General features: G+C 40.3%; 2 protein-coding genes across 2 annotated transcripts; one reads left to right on the top strand and one right to left on the bottom strand.

Moving 5' to 3' along the window:
• The first annotated feature begins 7683 nt into the window (after nt 1–7683).
• On the top strand, nt 7684–10583 carry LOC149935202 (uncharacterized). The gene is made up of 3 exons (XM_090153418.1): nt 7684–8071; nt 10214–10331; nt 10426–10583. Exons 1-3 carry the CDS (start codon nt 7926–7928, stop codon nt 10579–10581), a joined length of 420 nt encoding a protein of 139 aa, XP_090009544.1. The 5' UTR covers nt 7684–7925; the 3' UTR covers nt 10582–10583.
• A 759-nt stretch (nt 10584–11342) lies between these two features.
• LOC149935201 (uncharacterized) lies at nt 11343–13400 on the bottom strand. Its single transcript, XM_090181297.1, has 3 exons — nt 13197–13400; nt 12952–13137; nt 11343–12242 (listed from the first exon to the last, which is right to left on the bottom strand). Exons 1-3 carry the CDS (start codon nt 13380–13382, stop codon nt 11958–11960), a joined length of 657 nt encoding a protein of 218 aa, XP_090037423.1. The 5' UTR covers nt 13383–13400; the 3' UTR covers nt 11343–11957.
• Between the last annotated feature and the right edge of the window lie 2481 nt (nt 13401–15881).

Genomic DNA, 15881 nt, shown 5'->3' with positions numbered 1-15881 from the left:
GGACAAGCTCCTGGAGGTTTTCGAAAAAAAGTCATCAAACCAGCTTCGAAAACTTCTCGCACAGCTAATGCGAGCAACGAAATCTCTAGATGTTGACATGGCCACATATCTCGCCCTAATGCGTTCCTGGTGGGCAGACATCCTGGCAACGGTGAGAAAGGAGAAACACTTATCATTGGACGGCTGCATCCTCATCGCCTGTATATTTGATTCGCTGCTGAATACCAAGGGCAAGATGAGTCTCCGTCTGCCTGGAAAAATTGAAAGTCTGTATAGACTGGAGCGAACAGCAGATCTTGAGACTTGGCATGAATGACTGCATGGGGCACCAAGATAAACGTCATGTAGCAGCTACGCTGAAAAGACCAAGATATGAAGCTGTTGCACAGAAAAATGAAGAGACATAGTTTTGGTACACGGCTGTAGAAAGCAACAAAACCTGGTGAAAGAATCCATTTAAATATCTGGGGTCCATCTCCTACACCATCGACGAAGGACGAATTCTCGAGTATCAGAGTAGCTTATTTCCTGAAAAACAAGTCATAAGTAACCGACCACTTTAAGGATTTTCTTGCTATGCGCAAAAATCTGAAGCATACGGTATGGAAATTGGTGACTGATAACGGAACAGAATACGTAAATGAAGAATTCCATCAATGGAAGGCCGCTAGTTAATGTACGTCTTACACGCGCAAGCAGAATGGAGTTGCTGAAAAAGAGAATCGAACGGTCATGGAAACAGTCCTGGTCAACCTCCGAAGCTCTGGGCTGAAGCCGTAAACACGACAACGTATATCCTAAACCCTTTCTCGTCGTCTCAATGATGTAATGCGGACTAAAGATGTCCGGTTGCAGCATAGAAAGGTATTTTTCAATGTTAGACGACATTACGAATCAGGGCAAGTGTTTATCTGAATCCGTCAATGATGTCCAGCCAGGGCGAGCAATCACCCAACGCTGAAGATCCGGACGTGGAACCCAGACCCATCAAGTCCTCAAACGACGTGGAACCCAGACTCATCAAGTCTTCAAACGACGTGGAACCCAGACCCATCAAGTCCTCAAATGACGTGGAACCCAGACCCGTCAAGTTCTCAAACGACGTGGAGCCCAGACCCGTCAAGTCTTCAAACGACGTGGAACCCAGACCCATCAAGTCCTCAAACGACGTGGAGCCCAGACCCGTCAAGTCCTCAAACGACGTGGAGCCCAGACCCGTCAAGTCCTCAAATGTCGTGGAACCCAGACCCGTCAAGTCCTCAAACGATGTGGAACCCAGACTCGTCAAGTCCTCAAACGATGGGGAACCCAGACCCATCAAGTCCTCAAACGACGTGGAGCCCAGACCCGTCAAGTCCTCAAACGACGTGGAGCCCAGACCCGTCAAGTCCTCAAACGACGTGGAACCCAGACCCATCAAGTCCTCAAACGATGTGGAACCCAGACTCGTCAAGTCCTCAAACGATGGGGAACCCAGACCCATCAAGTCCTCAAACGATGTGGAACCCAGACTCGTCAAGTCCTCAAACGATGGGGAACCCAGACCCATCAAGTCCTCAAACGACGTGGAACCCAGACTCGTCAAGTCCTCAAACGATGGGGAACCCAGACCCATCAAATCCTCAAATGATGTGGAACCCAGACTCGTCAAATCCTCAAACGACGTGGAGCCCAGACCCGTCAAGTCTTCAAACGACGTGGAACCCAGACCCATCAAGTCCTCAAATGACGTGGAACCCAGACCCGTCAAGTCCTCAAACGACGTGGAGCCCAGACCCGTCAAGTCTTCAAACGACGTGGAACCCAGACCCATCAAGTCCTTAACCTACGTGGAACGCAGACCTGTCAAGTCCTCAAAGGACGTGGAGCTCAGATCCATCCATTCATCTCTGGAAGAACCCTCTGCCGGTCCAGTTCTAAGGGATCGTTCAAGATTAAAAAAAAACTCATCCATACACCGCGTTTGTCCTTCTGTGAACAAAGCTTTCTTGGTCTGTGACGCATTACCATGAACAGCAGAAGCTCGTCAAATGGCAGAAGGTGATGAATGATGAGTGATCGTCCATGAACGAACACGGCTCGAAGACCTATTGGTACGAGCTATTTGTAAGTTTTTAAATTTCTTCAAATTTGTTTAGGGTTTAGTTTTTTAATCCTTTTACTTTATGGACTAATCTACTTATTCGCGTATTTTATCATCTACTGCTTCTGTGAACTGGTCGAACCTCCTTAAGGGCCCAAAATTATTGGAAACAGATGGGCATTTCGCATAAAGACGAACGAAGATGGAACAATTGCCAAACATAAAGCGATAATCGTGGCCAAGAGCTATGCTCAACGACAAGGAGTCAATTTCGACCAAAGTTTTGCTCCGAATTTTTCTAAGCATCGTTGACCAGAAACGACTCTGTCTAAAGCCATTTAACGTAAGGACAGCATTTTTTTAACGGAAATTGTCAGAAGAAATGTATATGAAGCAACTAGAATGTTATGACGATGACAGCGGAAGAGTTTGGAAACTCCGGAAAAGCTTGTATGGTTTGAACGTACTGACCTAGTACTACTAGAGTACGGTTTCTAACGAGCAGATGGTGATCACTGCCTATATGTCTTCTCAGAGGATGATGTGTACCTGTTTCATCTTCTACGTCGACGATGGGCTTCTAGCTGGAACTACTGCCCAATGCCGTTGTTGACTTCCTCCGTCAATTTACCAAAGAGTTCGAGATAGTTTCTGGGGCAGCCTCTACTTACCTCGGTTTGAACATCGACTTCACGAAAGACGGCTCAATCTTCCTGCACCAGAGCGCTTACGTTGAAAAAGTCCCGCAAAGATTTGGTATTGTCGAATGTAAACCTATAAAGATACCAGCGATTGCCCCTGACACGAGCAAAGAAAGTCGAGTTAAATTCGAGTCAACGATAGTATACTCTTCAGACATCGGAAGCCTTCGCTACGCAGCCCTGGGCACACGATCCGACATCGAGTTCGCCGTAAATCGAGCATAGAAAGCACTGGCCAATCCAACTGTAGCTGATTGGAATGCCGTTAAACGTACGTTCCGCTACCTGCGACGAACATTAACACTGGGTCTTGTTCAAAGTTGATGATACTACAACGACAATTCCCTATTGCGACGCAGATTAGGGGGGTTGCGAAAAGACTCGACGTTCAACTTGCGGGATAGTCAATAATAATAATAATAATCAGCTAGGCCTTATTGGTTTCACTCAAGTCACTTGGGCCAGTCGGCAGCAGCAAACTGTCGCTCTATCCACCACTGAAGCCGCCACCGAAGCAGCGAAGGACGTCGTCTGGATTCAGAGCATAAAATCAGACGCAGACATCAACCGAGACAACGTTGGAGCCAAGAAGCTTATCAGGAATCCTGAATTTCACACTCGCATTAAACACATCAGTATTCGGCAATTCTATGTTCGTGAATTAGTCGAATAGGGAGTTATTGATGTCACCCATGTCCCCAGATAGCGGACATATTATTCGAGATAAATTAAATCTACACCTGCAAAAAAAGGCCTTCATCGAGGGCAAGTGCTAAAGTTAATACGCTTGCTACTAGTTTTGCGTTTCATATGTCACTCTAATTATATTAAACCAGTTTAGTTTCATTTTAACTTGGCTTGATGATTTTCCCCGTCGTGCTTTGCTTGCTATGTTGTAAACTTTAAGAAAACCACTAAAGCAAAACTTTCAAACAGCCCAAAGTTATAGCCACTGAAAACTTGCCTAAGAAAAGAAACTAAATTTATAACATTCAAAACATTTTATCAAAATTTAAAAATATCCGAAAATACCTATCGAAAACAAATCCGGTTCCTTATATTGCAGGTAGTTCGAATTATTCCCGGACTGACTCCGCTATGAATATAAGATCATTCATAACCAGGCCCTGCAAAGACATTTCGGGTCCCGATGTGAAATATGTCATCGTGGGCCCATCTACCTGGAATTTTCAAGTGCTGGTGAAGGACAAGGCGATGGGCCCCTAAAATGCATGATTCTGGGCCCTTTTTCACGGGCCCTGGGAAGTTTGCTCTATTCTTAATCAGAATTAGTCATAAACATTTGCATATTTTCTTAAAGAGAATATGAACTTTCATTTTTCACATTTTTACCTAGAGGGGTGATTGGCGCTAGTTACGTTAAAAACAAGTCGAAACACGTGTTATCGGTTTAGGTCCCTTTAAGCGAAATAGGGCAGCAATTGTCACCAGCTACGCAAGATGTAGCCTACTTTTATTTTACTTTAGGGGCCCCACAAATAGACTTTAAATGGCCCCAGAATCACTTTCTCAATTTAACCCGTGGGGCCCCAAGCAAGGCTATTTATTACCTTCTGTAAAACTTGAAAATCACTTTTGAGAAGAAATAATAGAAAAAACTTCTGCCCCAAAGGACGCCACTGACGAAGCGACTTAAGGGCCGCGTTTACATTTGGCTTTGAAATCGATGCAAATCGATTCAAAACCTTTCGAAGGAGTTGCGTGAACGCGGCTAAATCGTTTGAAACCGATTAAAACCGCTTTCTAGCGCTCACATGTGAACGTAGCTTTAGTTTGTTTCTTAGCACTTTCTGATTACAAAGAAAGAGAAATCGAATAAAACGTCCTTGTATATTCCGTCTGTGCCAAAGCCGCTAGACTCGATGGCAAGGTTTAAATTTATTCCGAAATAATAAACCACCGTTTGTCAGAATTCAGCGCTAATAAAAAGATGAGCCCCCGCCTCTGATAGCTATAGCCTTGGAAAACGCGATTTTATGGCGCTTGGAAAGTTCTGGAATCTAGAATAATATATTTGAAAAGTTGATACCCAACATAGATTCTACAACAACTTCATTTCGTATACATCATTTGAAATTATTAATGTTCAAACATAAACGCCACCACCCTCCTACGCATTGTAACCCGGCCACCTGAATTAAAGGCTTTAAAAGTCGCTCGATGACTTAGGCCTAGGGTGGTGCCTAGCTGATTATTATTAAACGTTCCGCGGTCGCAAACTTTCTACAAGTCAAAGATACGTTTTCAATTTATTAGGTAGAAACTACACGCTCGCTCCTTGTATCTTGCCACCGAAATCTTGCCAAATTCTAGAGCAAACGTTGCTAGTCAACGAGTCCCGGAACAGCTCGGGGCTGGCAAATAATGGTCACCTAGTACAATTAATAATAGCTGGTTACGCGCTGTTTGAAGGCAATGTTCATATTAAATTAGTTTATGTTTCTTATCAAAGGTCAAAATCGTACGCGTCAAACCTTTATTGGACTATCCGGAGATAATCGTACGTTGAAAATGAACTTGAAAACGTTACAGAATCCGATAAAATCTAAATTAACGTATTGTTTTCGTAAACCTTGAAACGATGAAATTCCGCGCGTAGCACCATAAGTTTAAAATTTTAGATTCATAAGTGTGCCAGTTTATCGAAATTATTAGAGGTAGCTACGTACTGAGTCACGCAGATTTTACGTCAAGCCCAAAAATATAAGCGCCTTGAGCGAGAAAAATACGCCACTTAAAAACAAACATTCACGCGGTGGCCTTGTTCGCGGTCACTATATGACGACGAGGCAAACACCACGTATTGGGACTAATTACTTAGTTGAAAGCGAGGGGTCGGACATTCATTAAAAACGTACGGGATTTGCAAATACAGTGGATTTTTGGGATTTTTCACTGGATTTGTGGATTTTGTATTGGATTCGTGGATTTTTTAAAAATCCAACGGTATTTGTATTTTTTTGCTGGTTTTGTGGATTTTTCTCTTGGATTTTGTGGATTTGTGGATTTTTCTCTTGGATTTTGTGGATTTTCTACTGGATTTGTGGATTTTGGAAAATACAACTGTATTTTTTAAATATCCTCGAATTGGTATTTTTTGCTCGATTTGTGGATTTTTGTCTTGGATTTTGTGGATTTTTTCTTGGATTTTGGGGATTTATGGATTTTTTCTCTTGGATTTTGGGGATTTATGGATTTTTCTCTTGGATTTTGGGGATTTTTTCTTGGATTTTCCCGTGGATTTTGTGGATCAGGATTTTTAAAAAATCCAAAATTATTTAAGGAATTTTTCGTGGATTTTCGATTTTTCTGTGGATTTGTGGATTTTTCTGTGGATTTCTGGATTTTTCTGTGGATTTGTGGAATTTTCTCCTGGATTTTGTGGATTTGTGGATTTTTCCAAGTATTTTGTGGATTTGTTAACAAATACAAAATCTTTGCCGGATTTTTTGCGGATTTTGGATTTTTCTGTGGATTTTTCGCTGAGTGTACGGGATTTTTCTGAATGTCCGACCCCTCGGTTGAAAGTCCACCAAATATTAACGGTCATTCTCGGAATGATTCCTAGTAAAAATTGAGATACTTATACGAACATGCACTTAGGGTGGCACTTATCAAAGGACGTTCTTTGGATAATTATTATCGATACGATGTTTTTAATATTTCAACTCAACAGCCGGGGGCGTCGAAGTCAAGACGAACGGAGAGAACGGCCAACTCATTATAGACGTCTACATTTTAATGACTTGAATCAGACTATTTACGTTGATGTGTTTCGTAATTCATTGCCCAGACAAACTACTTCAAATGAAGGGCTCATTAGTACAACTTCCATTCCCAAATACGATGCCAAGTTACGAAAATGAAAATTTCCAAACCAAATTCTGTTTCAAATCAACCAAGTGTATTAAACACCACCAAAATGTAGTAAACACAACCAAAATGTAGTAAACACAACCAAAGTGTAGTAAACACAACCAAACTGTAGTAAGCACAACCAAAGTGTAGTAAACACAACCAAAATGTAGTAAACACAACCAAAGTGTAGTAAACACAACCAAACTGTAGTAAGCACAACCAAAGTGTAGTAAACACAACCAAAATGTAGTAAACACAACCAAAGTGTAGTAAACACAACCAAAGTGTAGTAAACACAAGCAAAGTGTAGTAAACACAACCAAAGCGTAGTAAACACAACCAAAGTGTAGTAAACACAACCAAAATGTAGTAAGCACAACCAAAGTGTAGTAAACACAACCAAAATGTAGTAAACACAACCAAAGTGTAGTAAACACAACCAAACTGTAGTAAGCACAACCAAAGTGTAGTAAACACAACCAAAATGTAGTAAACACAACCAAAGTGTAGTAAACACAACCAAACTGTAGTAAGCACAACCAAAGTGTAGTAAACACAACCAAAATGTAGTAAACACAACCAAAGTGTAGTAAACACAACCAAAGTGTAGTAAACACAACCAAAGTGTAGTAAACACAACCAAAGTGTAGTAAAAACAACCAAAGTGTAGTAAACACCACCAAAGTGTAGTAAATAGAAACAGGGAAGTTGTAAGCGACCACGCTAAGATTCCCCAAGCAGCGATCTAAGCCGATAGTATGACTTGGCACATCATTTTGTTTGTTCTTGAAAAATGGCCCGGAAAAAGCGAGTGCATTCTACACTTAATTTCTTTCCCGTAATTGTTTCTCAATTTCGGTTAATCCGAAATTAAAACACCTGTTATTCTCCTCTCCGGTCGTCCTTGAGAACCCAACGAGAGAGAGAGAGCGCGCGTAGGACGGACGGACCAGCGTCTAAAGTAAAAGTTCTCAAAGAGAGGGAACGGCTGATCCCCAAAGAAAACATTAGTTGCAAGGTTTTCCCGAAAAATTCCGCCCGTTTTCAAGGCGATCCTCGGCTCGCTCTGAAAGAAATATTTAAAAGAACCCTTTCGAGTATTAGCGCCTTTCAGCGTCGACGCGACTACAATGGCAGAAGTGGCGCGCGCCGGAAGCGACTCGCTCTAGCTTCCGATTCCGAACAATTTCTCGGCGAGTTTAAATATTTAATTTCCCTATTAATATTTAAAATCCATACTGGCGGAGATTTTGAATTTCACCATGCAGTCCGTGAACGTGACGGGCCAGAATTTGGATCACAGCGTCTTCCGAGATAGGACTCTTCTGGCTGGTTCAGTCGAGTTGTTTTTGTTCGGAGTCGTGCTCCTGTCCTGTTGCTGCCTCACCTTCTTCTGTTTCTGTACCAGGTAAGTTCCACTACCTCGTTTCATAGCCTTACTTTTCCCCGTGTTTCCTCTTTCCCTCGTAAACGTATTTTTGAAAAACTACATATTTATATTTATGGCGCGTTACTTTTGTCAATGTTTTCCTACTGAAAGAGCTAGTACAAGTTTTACGGAAAGTTATTTTGCTAAATTATTTACCGGTCGGGTTTCCACGATGACCGAGTTTTACTAACAAATATCAACGGCTTGCTTATTACTATAGCCCAAAGTCTATATTCTCGTATAACCAGAAGTCTGTATATCTTATAGCCAGAATTCTATAATATCTGGTAACTAGAAGTCTATAGAATCTTATAACCAGAAGTCTATAATATCTAGTAGCCAGAAGTCTATAAAATCGTATAAGCAGAAGTCTCTAAAATCTTATAACCAGAAGTCTATATTATCTTATAACCAGAAGTCTATATTATCTTATAACCAGAAGTCTATATTATCTTATAAACAGAAGACAATATTATCTTATGACCAGAAGTCTATATTACCTTATAACCAGAAGCCTATATTATCTTATAACCAGAAGTCTATATTATCTTATAACCAGAAGTCTATATTATCTTATAACCAGAAGTCTATATTATCTTATAACCATAAAATCTAAATTATATTATAACCAGAAGTCTATATTGTCTTATAACCAGAAGCCTATATTATCTTATAACCAGAAGTCTATATTATCTTATAACCAGAAGTCTATATTATCTTATAACCAGAAGTCTATATTATCTTATAACCATAAAATCTATATTATCTTATAACCAGAAGTCTATATTATCTTATAACTAGGATTATATAATGTCTTATAAGAGTATATAATATCATACAACCAGAAGTCTATAATATATATCTTATAAACAAGAGTAAATAATATGTCTTAGTCTCCCACCAATCAAAGATGTGTGCACATCACAGCTGAAATAACAGCCTATAGCGATATACACTTATTTATAAACCATATTTTCTGGATGTAAGTGTTTTAGAAATCACTATATGACTTATGTCACCCCGCCAAATATATATATATATATATATCTAACTAATTCACATTAGACGTTTTTATATTTGAAATATGAATACAACCAGAAGTTATCGAAATAGCGTTCAGAGTCGGAGGGCGTTTTCCTTATGAAAATGATGAGAAAATCGAGTCAAATAAAAGCTAATTTCCATCCCCGTCTTTTGACGCGATAAATTGCACTTGGGAATTGTGGGTTGGCAATTTTTTGATTTAAAAAAAAATCAAATAAATCGATTTTTTTTTATTTAAATCGGATTTCTATAGATTTATTTGATTTTAATTAAAATTTCAAAGTTTTATATAATTTAGTATCATAATTTTACCTAAATAAATATGTTTTAATTTTTAAAGACTAATATGTATAATGAATTTATTAAATTTAAGCTAATAATCATATAGAAGTTATTATTTTTTAAAAACCTATTTTGGTACTTTTACGAAACAAATTCGGCGGAATCTCCACCCACAGGTACAATCCAATGCAACATTAGGGGGGAAGTACGAGAAAGTGTATTTTTAAACCTAAATTATAGCAATTGGCGAGGTTTTTTCTTTTTCAAAAATAATATATAAAAATTGATTTAAATCGTGATTAAAATCAAGTTGATTTAAATCAGACAACCCTAATTGTGGGTATAGCTATTTCTATGTATAAAAAATGGTTTCATAAAAACAAAAAGTTTTTTTTGGGCCTAGGAGCGCGCAAAATTTCATATTCGAGGTCAAAATGTAGCTTCATAAGGAAAACGCCATAGTATAGCAGTCTGGTAATTTCGGTTCATTTACTTTTGATACAACAAAGTACAAAGTAACTTTCAAATATACTCCAAGTTGAAACGTGAAGAGTGATGTTAGCACAATGGGTGGTCTACCACTCTACAAACACACTGTACATTATCATAAAATTCAAAAATATAAGACGCAGTTTTTTCTTAATGTGACAAAATGTGAGCGTACCTCCTACGGTTTAAGTCAATCCAACAGCCCTGAAAATAAATTTAACTTTCAAATCACGAACGATAAATACTTGGCGCGATCCGAAATAAATTTTAAGGCAAATCGTATAATTGCGCTTTTTCTTTTTAAAGTTGCGCCTGTTTCGTGAAACACTACATTCCACCAGCGGGAGCCGCGGAGCCAACGACGACAGAGCCGCCATCTGATGAGCTCCCCGTTCACAGGGACAAACCACCGACGTACGACGAGGTTCGAATTGAAATTTATCTATTATTCACACTTACATTTGCCTAAGCCTCTCCAAAAAATGGCCAGAAATTTACAAAGAAACGCGTTCTTTTAGGTTGAAGATGGATTGCCATCTTACCAAGAAGCCGTCCGCAGGGCATCCGCGGTGACAGTTACGTGCCAAAGCGAACAAGCCAACGAAAGTATACCCACAATATCCGCTACGGTAACGGTGGAGAAAAAGACGAGGGTTAAGAGTGCTAGTTCGTGATCCGGAGAAAAGCAAAACACTCTTTTAAAAAAAGTACAAAACCTCGGACGGGTTTCATCGTTCAATTCCTAGAGACGCCATATCGATTGTTTTTTAGGTACGCGTCCGAAGCCATTTGAACCTCGCGCGTTTCTACAGGAGGACCGAGTTTTTAGCGCCATCTAGCTAGACACTCCGCAACTAGCTTAATTTTAAATAACGTCGAGTGCGCGCATTTACCACTGTTTGTGTCAAGCAGCCACGTTATTTTTTTTTTGCTAGACAACGTTGCCAAGTTTTTTTACTAAAATAAAATAAAAAAATCGATAATTTTTTATATTATAAAAATATATTTTTATTCCATTGGTCTCAATCCACATTCCAATACCCGATTTCATCTTTCTATCTTTTTTGTTTAAATACGTATTTTGAATTAGACCTAAATATTAAGTGTATAGGACAATAGGTGGGATTTTGATATTGGGTTGAGAATGATATCACCCATAAATTGATATACGGGACATAGTTTCGCGAAGAAAAAATTTACGCTCTAACAATATTTACACAACTTTCTAAATCTTCCAAACAAATACGTTTTAAATTGATTCTATAAATACTCCCCTAGTACCGATGGACAAAAATTTAAATACATCTAAGATTCGTATTGGCAGTTTCAAAATTTCGGGACGAGGGCAAATAAATATAAAGCTGCGGACACCAGAAAATCGATTTATATCGACAATTAACTTTAAATTAACTTTTAAATATTACCAGTGATGACGACAAATAAATAAATACTAAATAAATTTAGTACGATAGAACTGGGATATTTGAATAGAAGGGTAGCCCAGCTTGCGAAGAGAACCCAAAATACTAAGCACCATAAGTCTCTAATATTGTTCCATAAGTTTGTTACTTTGGTGAAGATTTTACTGAGAGCTGGTAACGAAGTGACGTCATCACAAGAAGAAAATCTCCCCCTAGTGAGGCGCTGTCAAGGTCTACGTGTGACGCGGGAGCGAGCGGACGCAAAACGGCGACGAGGCCCGTAATGCAGTCTGCCCCGCGAATAGCTCTCAGTAAAACTTTTGCACGCGAAGAATAGGAAGTGTCACACTTATGTAACTATATTATACACTTATGTAGTCACGTAATAAAGACGAACTGGCATTGCTAATGTTATTATTGGCAACTACGTGCTCGCGTTTTTGACTCTTAAATTTGGAAAAAAACAGGCGATACATTTTGGAATTAACGTTTTTTTCCATTGCTAAAAAGTAAAACCCGTTCAAAGGCGTGTTTCCCCTTTTAAAATCTAATTAAAATCGCCGGTCGTCTACGTGTACGTAATTACGCGGTATAAAGCGACACTGTCGGAGATAAAATGGCTCGACGTCTCAAGTAACGACGACTCCTTTGTGGACGCAGGGTCCTTCTTGACCTTCGAGAAGAGCGGGCCACAGATACGTCTTGATTTCGGGAGAATCCTGGTTGGACGCGTGGAATCGAACGTGCATGTCCCTTCGAAAGGCTCTGGTCTCGTATTCGATGACGAAAGGCGGGTGTTGGTTGGCCAGACCCCAAGCCAGACGGACGCAGTCGCGGACATACTGGATCAGGCCGTCGCATCCCTTCAGACAAGGATAGTCGTAGAGCGTCGCCCAGATTTGAGAGCACACCTCCTTTTGGTGGACGGGTTTCGGGGAAAAATGATATTTTAATAACAGCGTCTCTTTCTGGCGCGAGAACGGAAAGGGGTACGTTCAGAGTGAAAACGGGCTGATAACGACTATTAAACGACGTCTTGATATATTCAAATCTATGATTTCGTGCCTCGAATATGTAATTTGTATTTTTTCGACGACTATTAAGGGATTGATTCCTCTGTCTCGGTCGACATTTTACCTTTCACCGAATTTTGTTTATTTAGTAGATTTGATTGACACTTGTAACTAATTATATTGAAGGTCACGCCTGAATAATAACCTCTCCTAAAAAAGGTTTATTAATATAAGAGGGCCTCAATGACGTTAATACGCTACTTAAAGATTTGTGGTGCCATCTATGGCAGTTCCCAGGAAGAAGCTGATTCTATTTCAGATGTGCAAAAACTGTTCCAATTAAATGAAATACGAAACATTTATATTTTCCGATTGCAATATTAGTTAGGACCATATTACTGATTGACGTGGGACCAATACGCAATATTAACGCGTTCAAACTTACAATAAATGATTAATGATATTGCACTAGTCCGACCTCCAATAAGATAAGCTACACTTGATTGAATCATAATTGTCAACGCGAGTAAGCCCTCACGTTTTAATTTGTGGAAAATTTTCGAATGGGGGTAAATTAGCGTAACAAAGTGAATAAGACAAAAGTAAAAACCTCAACGCATTTTCGGACATCGAATCGTTCGATTGTGTCTCTGAGGAAGGAATTGACGCTCGACTCCAGTTCCCGCGCTGATGGAGGCAACTCGGCCACCGAAGTCGTGCTGTCCGGAATCTGAAGGGAGCGACGAATTCCGCCCTTGATCTCCAACAAGTTCGCCTGAACCGATCGGAAGGCCAACTGGAACCCAGAGTACATTAGTAAGAATAACGATTAACCAATTCAACGCCGCAACTTACAACAACGACCGAAAAGAGTAACTTAGACTTAAGTTCGTCACCGTCACGAAGTTCTTCCAGAGCGTCGAGGGCGTCCAAGGTGTCCACTCGGGCCTGGGCGTACAGGTTGCCGTACTTCCGGATCAGAGCGGTGGGTCTCCTTTCGCCCATCGAGACATTCTCGAAGCGAACCCCCTTTTCCAACATTTTCTGGGCTTGTTCAGCCAACCTAAACCCAACGAGGCATCTTCCCGGGTTAGTTGCGAGTGTCTCTGAGAAAATTACGCGTCTACCGTTTCGGGAGGACTTGCCTGTCTTTCATTTTCCTCTCCCTGTCCCTCAAATCGGCCAAGAGGACTCGGCTCCTGCTCAACTCTTCTCGGGCCATCTCCAAATCCTTCTTGAGCTGGTTGACCTCCCAAAGGTCGGGGCTCGAAGACCCGTTGACGAACGGTTTGGCACATCGGGTTCCGGTGATATTTCCTAAATTCAAACAAATTATAGACTCAAAATTAGGATCATACTGACGATGGAAATCGGGATGAAACTTACCACCGTTTGGCTTTTTGAATTTTAACCTGTGACTGCGGTCGGACTTTTCTTCCAGCGATCTGGCGTCGGGCGAACTTCCTCCGCTTCTGCTGCCGCCGCTTCGACTTCCGCCGCTGCTACTGCTGGTCACTCGAGCTGAGTGCCAAACAACAAATCATTAATCGGTGTTTGCGCCATAACCAACAAAATTAACTAGTCGTAATTGAAAAACGAGGTAAGGAACTACTTAGAACAGTGGCGTAGCAAGGAGGAGGCACTTTTTATCAACACAAAGAGCGTGGGAAGGTCAACACAAATAGCTGCCCTGAGTGACAAAAGCCTTAGCTACGCCTCTGATGTGGGTCCATAGAAACATTTAAATTTCCCTAGCTACCCGCGCCAGTCTCTGGAAATAGTACTGGTAAAATTCCAAAATTTGATTTATCGGATATACTATCACGAGGTACGGAAGGGAAAAAATCGAGCTAAACTATTTAAATGATTATGTGGCCCTTTAAGACATCAAAAACGCCGTGATGGCGAGTGCCGACGCAAAAATATTGTATTAGGTCTAACGAAGTTTTTTTGCGTCGACGTTCGCCATTGTAACGAACGAAAAGTAAATTGAAAAGGCCAATAGGCGCTTAAATAAAACATCTACAAGGAAATCGCATAGAAGTAATATTTCCGAGAGCCAGGACCCGCAAGTCGCTTGATGACTTAGGCCTAAGGTGGTGCCTTGGGTATTAGCCTAGCTGATTATTAAGTTACTGTTTATACAGTGCGTCTTAAAATATTAGAAACTTTTCAAATTTACGATATGCAACAAGTGTTTCGTTTTAACCAGGTAGCTTTTTTTTACATATTAAGGCTTGGCAAAAACACGACGTTCTGTTTACAGGTGAAAAGTTTCCATCATTTCAACAAGCACTATTTAAACAGTAACTTGGGGGTCATGGCTCTCGGAAATATGACTTCTTGTTGATTTAATTTAACCCAATATTTCAACATCGAATGAATCAACGTGTGAAAAAGTATGTACGTCAAACGGTTTACCGAAACGTTTGATAAACAAACAACTAGTATATACGTGAGGGAAACGACTGGGGAAATTTGTCACTCAAAATAATGAATAACGAGCCTCTTGGCCCAAAGACAAATGGTCTGAAAAGAGGGCAGGATCATTTGAAGTACTAATTAAATTTATCTCGTAAATTAATTAATCCCGCGTTCCGCGGAGATAATAATGGCGTGCCAGGATTTCGTAAAAACGTCACTGCTCTAAAACAGTGTCAAACCCGATCGCGTATTCATTATGGTTTGTATCTAGAGAGACGTAATAGATACGAAGGCGAGCGGGGTCGGTGGCGCCCTCTTCCTTATTAATACGTCGCTTCTTTTTCCGTTCCAATCAAAGGAGAGTCCGGGCCTCGATCACTGAATAATGCAAGAAGCCTCAAAGTTCTTCTTCGGCAACCGGAACTCCAGGAATGAAATGACTCGACATTCTTTTTCAAAGAGAGATACCCTTCCGCGTGTTACACGAGCTCGGATTATTTTGGCTTTTTTGCCCCCTTCCGACAAAAAAGTCCATAAACAGAGGTGATGGAGGCCAACAGAAATACGCTGGCTTCTGGGCGGAGGACTCAAACTTGTAGCTTCGGCCTAACGTCATTTCCTTCGAGCTTCCCTATACCAGCGCGTTACTACCGTATAACTGATTCTTTTAAGAGCCGGCGCAAAAGCAACCAAAAAACCACTAAACCTATTTCATTTCGGATCTTTTACTAGGACATTTAGAAGAAATTAAGGTGGATGACTACAGTGGCCATTGTCTACTTTAAGCTGAACTCTTTTAATTTTTTTATATTTAAGTGTAGAACAGCCTCTTGTTTAGTTACTAAAATAATTTTGACAATTTTAAATTTAAAAGTAATCAAGTTATTAAGTTTTAATTCGGACCCCCGGAGATAAACAAGTTGGGCAAGCGCCCAAACTACCCTTTAGTTAGGACCTTATATCTCGTTAACTATTAATATTAGAATTATCAAAATTATTTTAAGCACTAGAGGAATGGTCAGCCTAATAAGAAAAATATAATTAAATTATGTAATTGTTAAAAGAGAAACGTTCAGCTTGAACGAAAAAGAGGATTTTACTGTATTCTTCCCCCTT

Source organism: Leiobunum rupestre, chromosome 7, assembly GCF_980474605.1.
Source record: "Leiobunum rupestre chromosome 7, qqLeiRupe1.1.hap1, whole genome shotgun sequence".
Taxonomy (NCBI): Eukaryota; Metazoa; Arthropoda; class Arachnida; order Opiliones; family Sclerosomatidae; genus Leiobunum; species Leiobunum rupestre.
This window is presented reverse-complemented; position numbering and strand designations above follow the sequence as displayed.